The sequence below is a fragment of the Helianthus annuus genome, chromosome 16 (assembly GCF_002127325.2).
Source record: "Helianthus annuus cultivar XRQ/B chromosome 16, HanXRQr2.0-SUNRISE, whole genome shotgun sequence".
Lineage (NCBI taxonomy): Eukaryota > Viridiplantae > Streptophyta > Magnoliopsida > Asterales > Asteraceae > Helianthus > Helianthus annuus.
In genome coordinates this window covers 16,643,647-16,654,759 of record NC_035448.2, presented here as the reverse complement: position 1 = coordinate 16,654,759, position 11,113 = coordinate 16,643,647, and the positions used below count along the sequence as shown (strand labels likewise).

Below are 11,113 nucleotides of genomic sequence, written 5' to 3'. Positions count from 1 at the left end.
TTTATTAAACTAAAGTAGTTATGGGAAGAACCTATTTCAAAAATGTTTATAGAAACATTAATCAATGTATATTGGTTCTATACTTTTATTTTTGTGTTCAACTCTCAACTCAAATACGGTATTCACTATGTTTACGTGACACTTATAAGAACCATCACCGCAATCACCCTATCCATTATATATCGAGTATATCCGTTAGTTTTTTTTTAAAATATAATTTTTTGTTAGATTCATTCAACTCGTGTAATAAACGAAGTTTTTTGAATATATAATATTTTTATTATTTACTATGCAAAATTACATCTACGTAACTCATGTAATACACCGGGTTTTTTTAAATATACTTTTTTTTATTATGTGGTATATAAAGTTAGATTTATTCAATACGTATAATACACAGGGTTTATAAAGATATAAAAAGATATAACTTTTTATTGATTGGTATATACAATTACATGTACTCAACCTATACAATAAATGAGATTCTTAAAAACGTAACTTTTTTATTATTTAATATATAAAATTAAATTTACTCAACCCGTACAATACACGGGGTTCTTAAAGATATAATTTTTTTATTATTTAATATAAAAATTACATTTATTCAACCCATGTAATAAACTAGATTTTTAATGATATATTGTTTTATTATTTGGTATATAAAATTACATTTCCTCAACTCGTGTTATAAAGGAAGTTTTTGAAGATATATATATATTTTTTTTTATTATTTGGTATATAAAATTACATTTATTCAACCCGTGTATTACACGTGGTTCTAACCTACTATGGTATCTAACTTATAATAAAAGACTCCAAATAATGACACATAACATTCTCTCCTTTAACCTCATATATTTTATTTATATTTGTTTAACTAATTTTTTTAATTGATATTAATTAATAATCAATATATAGATATTACTTATTTTTATCTAAAATTAACAAATAACTTCAATTTTGCAATTTAGACCCTTTTTTTTTTTTTTACTTTTAACCCAAAGTTTTTCATCTTTTACAATTTAGGGCATGTTTGGGTAAGCTTATTGAAACAACTTATTGACTTATTGACTTCTTGGAAAAGTCAGGATTTTGTGACTTATTGGCTTATTGGCTTTTCCCCCTCACATACACCCTCTTTGCCAAACATCATTTTAGAGCTTATGACTTTTCAAAAAGCCAATAAGTCAATAAGTTGTTTCAAAAAGCTTACCCAAACATGCCCTTAATCTCAACTCTTTTTTATTTTCAATTTTAGTCCACCATACTTTCATCTTTCCCAAGTTTTTCATTTCGTTCTAAGTTTTTCATCTTTTACAATTTAATCTCAACTCTTTTTTTTTTCCGTTTGACTGGCCCGTCGCGACACATCTATTTTTCTGCGTTTGACAAGTTCGTCCAACACGCGGGTCCTGGATGGACTTAGTTATTTTTTTCTATCTTTTACATTTCGGTTTAATTTCTTAGTAACGAGCGTGCGTGATTCAAAGATTTTACGTCTGTTTTTTGCTCGGCGTTATTTTTTTCCGTTTTTATTTATATTGTTTTTACGAGCTTTTCCGGTGTTTGTGGTCGCTGACAATGGTATAGTATTACTACTACTTAACACAGTTTTATGACAAATGCAGGGGCTTAATACTAGTATATGATATTTAGAACTCAATTTTAAATATATATGATATTTGTCAACTTTATTATAGGAGTATATATTATTATCCCACTAATTTTAATATTTCATCCACTTGGACATCGTGGAGACAAGATAGGGGAAATGAAATACTTTTTATTTGCTTTGGATATTTCAAAGGTATTGTGGTGATGATTCTTATGATCATTATGATCTTCTACATTAATGTCATGTAATCGACCTTTAATCCATCATCTAAAACTATTACAATAAAGGTGTGGTCATAACCCAAACCACTGTCCCTTTATTTATTTTTATTTATCTTTGTTTAAAGAAAAAGGAAAAAATTTCTTGAAATATGGAAATGAGGACCACGGTTGTCATGACTTAATCCATAAAAACCATGGTGGATCAGGGAAATTGATGGTGTAGCCTTTCACTCATGTTCCTAGGTGGCAAATCATGTCCCAATCATGATCTCGCACCCTTTAGCCTAAGTCAATAAAAAATATAAATTATTTGCAACATGATATTTTTTAAATACGAAATGGAAAACTTGAAAATTGAATTGCCAACTAAACAATTTAAATTATCATTGAATCTCTTTAAAAAGACGACAACTAAACAAATAAATAGAATTTATTAGTTGCTTTAAAAAATATAATCTTATAAGTAAACAAGTTTCTTCCATTCTCAATAAAGTTACTTGATGTTCTCTAACACCATCTACAATGGTGAAATCCAGACGGATGTATGTCGCCACTCGTCCGGAGATGCAACATTGGAAGAAGCATTTAGCACATCGTTCGTTTGTTGCCGTGTGAAAGTTCATACTATCGAGGATGGATCCCTTTCTTGTAGGACACAGGTCACAAATCTATTAACAAAACATAATAAAAAATAATAAAGATAACTTCTTTAAACATTTGGGAAATTGTACTACATAAACCGTGTAAAAATCCAAACGAAAAATAAACATGAAATACAACATAGGTAAATAAATCAATTCAAATTGTTGTCTTCGACAAGAACTTGAACCACTTCTTATTGTACGATCTTCGCTTTGTCTTTAACGAGAACTTGGACCGCACCTTCTTGTACGACCCTTGGTTGCAAGAAAGAACAAACAAGTGTTGATGATTGCGAGTGAGGCACGTGTTCATATGCTTCCCTTAAAACAAATTTCACATCTCTACTAAAGACGACGCGTCTATATCGCAGGGTACAACAGCTGAAACAGTCTATATTGCCGGAAATGGCCACGCACCCGAGGTTACACTGGATAAAATTATAGTGTTTGAACTTATGGAACGAATATAGATGTGATGGTGGTGGAAAACGAGTAGAGAGTACTCCTCTCACTAGTTGGTCTTCAAGTGTTCATCCTTCACCAAATATTCTTCATGTATATAGCTATGTAATTTTTGTTGTAACAAATGAGGCACATGTCCTACTAATTATACAAGAGTTACGTGTTGGTGAAAAAAAATAGTTTCTCTTTTATTGTAACCTCGAGAGTTGAATATTGGATGATAGGTAGGTATTAGTTTTGAACCTTTTTTATGAAGCATACTTAGTCTCCTAACGTTTTATAGACGCGATGTCTTTAAACAAACCTTATTTGTAGACGACAATACATTTCACACAATACTTTCCTTAACTGAACCATCCCCTCATATGTCCTAATATTAATTTTTAGGGTTTCATACAATTGGACTTTTATACAATTGGACTTAAATTGTGTCTTGCATATTTTTTAATGGGTTTACAATCTAATCTTCTAACAAAGCCCAATTATTTTTTGATTTTTTCCATAGAACAAATATTCTTTGTGTCAACAACGTCCCACTCCCACACCCCCCAAACCTCACTAATAGATTTATCATTTGTGAGATTTATTGGGTAAAATTGTTGTTATTTTATAAAACAAGTATTCTTAACGATAAAAACAAACATAACATTTTCTTTTTTTTTATTTTATTGTTTTAAGATAAAATTATATTCAAGTTTATTGTTGCTTAAACTACAAAACTATGTTTACAACAAATATGTGTTTTTTAAAGAATTTTGACACAAGGGCCTCCTAAGATCCATTTTTCCTTGAAAAATCGTTCTGAAACCCATTAAGTTTCACTTTTCAGCATCCAAGTTCAATAATTACACCCTTACATATATATCATCTCAAGCACGTTACTGATTTCTTTATAAATATGTCATTCACACTTATGTAATTTGAAAGCACCTTATCTTGTTACAGAATTCTTATAAACAAAAAATGTAAAGACATATGTATCATATATAGTCCAGAATTAGTAAAATAAAAAAAAAACTTTTTCACTACTAATATAACTGCTTCCGTCTTTTTTGCAAAATTGAAGCATAGAACCCTCTTGTGCGAAGAAACAAGACGAAGGAAAAAAGAACCCCAAAAACAGAAACCCCGACAAATATAAAATATGAAAGCATAAAGCAATGAAGCCCGTGGCACAACCCCCCTGTTGCTTGTGCTTCCTTATCATAGATTTTTCCAATCACTTGCACAGAAAATATATATGAACCAATAGGGATAGCTGCACCAATAGAGTTGAAAATAGTCCCCATATGTTTCACCCCAAATATCTCCAAAGTGATTGTAGGCATTAAAGACCATTGTGATCCGAAGCAAACCCCCACAATCACTGAACCAATGTACAAATTCCCACTTAAAGCAATGATCAAATAGCCTACGACCATAGTTAGTTGTGTAAGGCTGAAAAATAATGGCCTTCCTACACCATATCTATGTATGAATAAATCAGACACAAATCCACCAACAAACCGACCAAGAAAGTTCCATATGCTCCATAAAGAAACTATGGTGTTGATTTCAAGTGTAGAGTAATCAAGCGACTCGCCTATTTGAGTTATGTTGTTGATTGTTGCTAACGCTGACCCTGATGTGCAAACCATGGCAAGAAACAACAACCAATAGTTGATTGTGCCCATTGCCTGTAGCAAATTCATTTCCACCTCTTGATCCTCTATAGTCGTGATTAGTGGAGTCATGGCAGGAGATGGTGGTCGTTGTTCGCTTCTTTGAGCTGTGAGGGCTACTTGAAGAGGTGATAATGCCATAATCAAAAGAATTGTTGTTGTGAGAATATAAGCCCATGATGGGAATGTGAAGATGTTTTGAAAGATGAGTACGATCATTAGATATGTGGCGATTATGAGCGCTATCAATGAGAAGCGATTCAAATGAGGTTTATCATTGCTTGTGTTTGAGGGGTTTATGTGAACGAGAGACATGCATGCGAGAGACACGAGTGTTGGAAATACAGCTAGCATGAGTAAGTAGGTGGTTGGTTTGTTGTCAAATAGTGTGTAGTAGATTTGAATTAGTATTGCTCCGCTTAGCCCAAAGAAACCCTGTAATTTCGAAAACAAACCGATGATGGTAAAAATACGTTGAATGCACATATTTAAAGACCCAATGATACATGTCACGAGAAAGGTTATTGTACAGGAGGAAAAAATGTACGAAGTGTAGGAGAGAAGTTTGGCCCTTGATTTGCAAAATTAATGGTTGAGATTAAGTGATCTCCAAATATAGAATTCACATAACTAAAAATAAGCGAACAAGTGGGGAAAATGTTAAAATAGGAAAATCCAATATTGTTGACTCATAAATCCACTTCCTCCTTGATTTTCAAACGTCTATAAGTTTTTCATACGTTAATATTTTTTTTTTATAAAAATTACACCGTATTAACGAGCATTTCATTCTCCTTAATTCGAGCAGCCTATTGCTATATTTTTCTTAAAAAATTTTGAAGGATTTTGAACACCCATTACGTGATTACATGATTTTGAATACCCAGTAAGTGACTACGTAATTTTGAATACCCATTACATGATGACTTGATTTCGTTATAGTATTTTATGTGAAAACCCACTAAGTGATTACGTAGTTACGTAACAATAGTTGACTATGTATTATTACATAACTATATGATTTCAAATACTCGTAATTACGTGATTTCATTATAGTATTTATGTGAAACCCTACTGAGTGATTACGTAATTACGTATAAACAAAACATGTAATAATATTTCATATGGAATACCTAATATTTCAGGTATAATCACGTATTAAGAATAAATTATATACAAAACATTAACCAAACCAACATATAATAACAACATAATGTCGTATATTAGAGATTTAACCACGTAATAAAGCATCAACAATCAAGTTCTTATTATTGAATATGTAATCACGTAATAAGCATAATTGTATTAACATTATTTATAACAAATCATATTGAATGTGTAATCACGTAATGAATTTACATTGAATGAGTAATGATTTATGTTGAATGTGTAATCACGTAATAGATATTCAATCACGTAGTCATGTACCTGGTATTCAAAATCACGTAATGGGTGTTCAAAGTCCTGTAAATTATTTTTAAAAATATTATAGCAATAGGCTGCTCGAATTAAAGAGAATGAAATGCTCGTTAATACGTTGTATTTTTTTTAAATATTAACGTATGAAAAAGTTATAGCCGTTTGAAAATCAAGGAGGAAACTAGTTAAACAGAGAAAAAACCATCATGCCCTTCCCTTCTTAAATTGAGAAAAACAAATGTGTGATCATGATTCTCTCCTACACTTCGTACGGAATTTCTATCTTGTACATGTCACAAAATCTTCATCCGCATCTAATCTAAATTCTAATAAAGAATTCAGATTAATGCCACGCGACATTCTCTCCTTCATCCTTAAAATTTTACTTATATTTTATTTTATTTTTTTATAAATTAATACAAGTATATAACTAATACTTATCCTTATCTTTAATATAAATTATTATTATTATTATTATTATTATTATATATGTTAAAAGAAAGAGCTTTTAACATAACTAACATCTATTAATCCACATGTCAGGTTTTTATTGATGTAACTTTTTTTTAATTACTAGCATTTTTTTTTTGTATATAACTTTGTTAGTTCTGAATAGTTACTAAAAATGGTCTGTGCAGTGGTTGATGCGCTATATCTAGACCAATTAGATCCAAGTTCGAATCCCACAAAACATTTATCTCATCTACCACTTTCACATTTTTTCTTTTTTTTCCGTTGTACACGTCTTACTATTTTATGTTTATTTTTATTTTGACTTTATTTGATTTCTTTTAATGTTTTTTCTTTTTTTTTTCTAGTTGTACACATTTTTTCTTTTTTTTTTTCCGTTGTACACGTTTACCAACACGGTCCTCCTACTGCCTCATTTTTCTTAAGCCAACTCTAGGAGGACCGTTTAGACAGTCCAACATGGTCCTCTATAGGGCCCCGTAACAACAGTGCCTATTTAAGCATTTTAGGTGTTTTGCATTAAAAAGAGGCTGGTTTAGGGATGCTTATGGTGACGATTTGGAGCATTTTTTAAGAACTTTTCATGGATCTGGCTTGGATTATTAAAGACCGGTGATTATATGTTGGTTATCAACTTCGATTTTAGGTTTTCACAAGTTTTTAGACTCGTTTATGTTAGATTTGTCTAGGTTTGATCTTGTGATGTATTTTGGAACCATTATTGGCTTAATCAGCTATCATTGTCTGGATTAGGATGAATAATAAGTCTTGTTGATTGACTATGGGATTTTGGATCTTATTTTCGTAACCGTTAATGTAAAAATCGAGTCTTTTTGGGTTTTTGTTGCAACATGTAACCATGATTATGTTTGATGTATATTTTTCTATCCACATTTGATCGTGGTTTATTGACTTTGTGTTTTTAGGCTGTAAATTCCATGTTTTTATCGTTAGCTTCATGTTGTTGATTTGATAAGTTAACTCGTCGAGTTGACTTAGGATCTATAAAATGCATGTTAGGTTGTGGGTTATTAAGGTTTGTTGGTTTATAGGTTAGAAATTGCACAAGAGTGAATTTCCTTCCCGACATCCTTTTTATCCGCTTTCCATAACATTTACCCTTAGGACTAGATTCGCCCCTTGATATCATTAGATCTTTTGAGATTAGTGAGACCGAGATGAGAACTTAAATTTGGGCGCGTAAATATTTAGTGCATAGTGAGACCGAGAGGTGATCCATTTTTTACTTAGTGAGCTTCACACAACTTTTAGGTTTGGCTTAGTTGTCCTAGTGAGACTGGGTGGAGATCTAGGATGCATTTGTGATTCTTGAGTTAGTTGTATATTTAGATCCAAGTGGCCTTTCAAGTATCAATTTCCCTATCATAGTTAGCTTTCTCATTAGGATCCTGATCTAGAAAGTTATTACCTCCATATCTGGTTTCTCTTAGACTCTTCGTATAGTTTTTCCGAGCCTACTTCTTTCCTTGACCATTCTGATTACTTGTTTACTGCTTTTTCTTTAGTTGTTAGTTTAGTAGGAAATCATACTTATTACGAGGGATGCATATCAGTGTCCATGGATTTATACTCGGTCTTATCGACTTTATTACACTACGACCGGTACACTTGTCGTGTTGTGTGGTTTAGTTTGGTGATTCCATTTTAATACCTGATGTGTGAGTTAATGATATATATATATATATATATATATATATTTGTGATGTTCGATCTAAGGTATTCGGAATCAAGATCCGGATAGAATAGAATTGTTGGCTTTCTTAATAGCTTTCTTGAGTTGCTGTTGCCGAAGCTGAGCTTGAAGAGCGGAGTTCGGCGAGAATTATCTTGACACACACACACACCCACACACATAAGATATGTAAGTAAATATGTAGATGTCATCACCACTCCACACATAAGATATGTAAGTAAATAGGTAGATGTCATCATCACTTTGGTAGGGTGGTAGAGGCCAGTGGCGTAACCAGAACTTCTTTGTTAGAGGGTCATCATAAGACTCTCTTTTCTACCGGCTACAACTAGAGGGTGTAAAACATGCTTTTTCCTAGAAAAACCACAGATTGTGTATATAAAAATTTTACAAATTTCTATGTTCGGGGGTCAGCGGACCCTTTTGACCCCCTCTGATTCCACCCCTGATAGAGGCTTTGTGCTCAGAGAAACCAGGGTTCAATTCCCGGCATTGGGTAAATTTGGCTCAAATTATATTTATCCGGAAATAAAATCTTTAAAAGCAAAATAAATAAATAAATAAACTTAATGGGTGGATACCACACATTAGCAAACCTTAGGTGGCGCATATCAGTAGAATGACACTATTAAACTTTGTGTAAAGATTATATACAAATGAGTTTTAACATACAGAATGACCTTAACGTGAGAAGTGAAGGAAATCTTTTTTTTTTTTGTATTTTTTGTCATCTACTTAATAATGATATTTAATTGTAAAATGTAAAAAAAAATCATGATTTTTTACTAGTAGAGTAATTACTGTAAAGTCATTATAATTACTCTACAATTTCGTAGAGTAATTATAGTTACTTTAGAAAATTACATAATTACTCCACTTCTCTAAGATCATGATTTTTTTTTTTTTTGGATTGTGAAACTAAAATACGTGCTTATAAGATGGGAAAGTAAATTCATAAAAAAAGTTATCTCATTCATTTCTCATGTTAAGAGATTTTTGTATGTTAAAGATTATTATTTGTACAATAACTTAACCATAATATATAGATAATATTATTTTAAAAAATGCTTGAATAACATTTTGGACCAAAGCCCAAATTTCTCATATTCAAGCAGGGAAGCTGAAATTTTGAGATATCACTTGGAAGGTTGGACGTAAATTACACTCCTAGAAAAAGATACGTATAATTTATTATATTAAAAATAAAAAAAGGTTGGACGTAAATTACACTCCTAGAAAAAGATACGTATAATTTATTATATTAAAAATAAAAATATAATTTATTAAAGTAAATTATTTTAGCTAGCACATGTTAAGACTAAATGCAACGATTGTCAAACAATTATATTATTGTTTTTGGCCAACCAAGAGGAGAATATACTAATAGATATTTAAGTTTATAAGCTAATAAGAATTGGATTAGGTTTATTCTAATAAATGAAAGATATCTAAAAGATCCCAGAATAGTTATTTAAGTTATAAGTTAACAAGAAGTCAACTCTGGAATATATGATTTACTATAGTTATATTAACTACAATTAAAGGAAAAGAAGAATATATAACTATAAAATAGTGATCGGAACAAAGATTCCGGTCGAAATAACATTGAAAGAATTAGTTACCTTCATAATGCCAACGCTAGTTCCACTATAATCTGGGAAGTTACGAACGGCAACAACAATATCGGGGGTGCTGAAGAAAGTCTGAGCGTGTGCAGCCATGAACATGAAGAGGCACATGAGCAGCACGTGGGGACGGTCAATGACTCCGGTCACAGACAACCATATAAAGAAGTAACCGGTAAAGAACTGAACCGCTCCGGCCAAGTAGACCAGCCAAAGTCCAGACCCGAAACGAGATAATGAGGTTACCGCACTGTAGAGTAGACCGGATAAAACTCCGATGTTAGAGCCGATGTCCTTGAAGACCGAAACGGTGTCTAGAGTGGATTGATCATAACCTTGACTGGATTTGAGGGTGGCTGAGTATATTCCGAAGGTGCTGGAGGCACCGCAGCTGCACTCGATCCATATGCTTGCTACCGTCGCTAACCACTTGTTGTTTGCCATTAGGCCGTCCGGTATATATTATCACCAGGCCTTGTCTATAATTTTCAAATGATGGCTAACAGGTAGGGCCTTGGCCTCTATTTATTTCGTCTATAAGATATAGTCAATCTATTAAATAGTAATATATTTTTATTCTATGATGATACAAAGTCAATTTAATTTAATATTATGTCATACACATCTTTAAATTATGTTCTATTATGATGCATATTTAAATTTTAAATTAAATTTATAATCTAAGAAAGCTAATAAGTTTCATATAAAAGTGTTATATGAAGACATGTTTTCTTTCTCCGATATCTCTCTATCCACCTTCGAGTCTTCGACACCATCATTGTCGTTGACTGCCATCCTCTCTCTCCACGTCTACCCCATCTATGCCAGTTCAATAGTGCCCGATATGTAGTTTTCGTATAGAATTTTTTAGGTATACACATTTTCAACCCACCCGGTTTTAAATTTTGTTAGGTATATACGTTTTTGACCCCCCTATCTTTACTCGGTCAATGCCTTCATCTACCGTTCATCCATAAGTATTGTTTGGTTGATAACATTTTCAATGTTTCGGAAAAAAAAGTCTTGAAATATATACTACTTTTTTCCAAAGAAAAAGAGCTAAGTTTTATAAATAAATTAACTCAAACACCTCTTAACCAAATGTTAAAATCTAGCTAAGCGACCACCGGATCTGATATTGAATACTGAAACCCAATTTGATGAGACGAGTTTAATAATAAATCGATAAGCTAAAACAAAACAAAAAGATAAGATGAACGTTGTCAAAGATATGAATAAGGTTGACGAGTTTGTACCACATTATACAAAAGTCTACGATGACGG

General features: G+C 31.9%; 1 protein-coding gene across 1 annotated transcript; it reads right to left on the bottom strand.

Annotated features, from left to right (window-relative positions):
• Positions 1 to 3,855: 3,855 nt before the first annotated feature.
• Positions 3,856 to 10,343, bottom strand: LOC110916635. The gene is made up of 2 exons (XM_022161342.2): positions 9,827 to 10,343; positions 3,856 to 5,035 (listed from the first exon to the last, which is right to left on the bottom strand). Exons 1-2 carry the CDS (start codon positions 10,271 to 10,273, stop codon positions 3,968 to 3,970), a joined length of 1,515 nt encoding a protein of 504 aa, XP_022017034.1. The 5' UTR covers positions 10,274 to 10,343; the 3' UTR covers positions 3,856 to 3,967.
• Between the last annotated feature and the right edge of the window lie 770 nt (positions 10,344 to 11,113).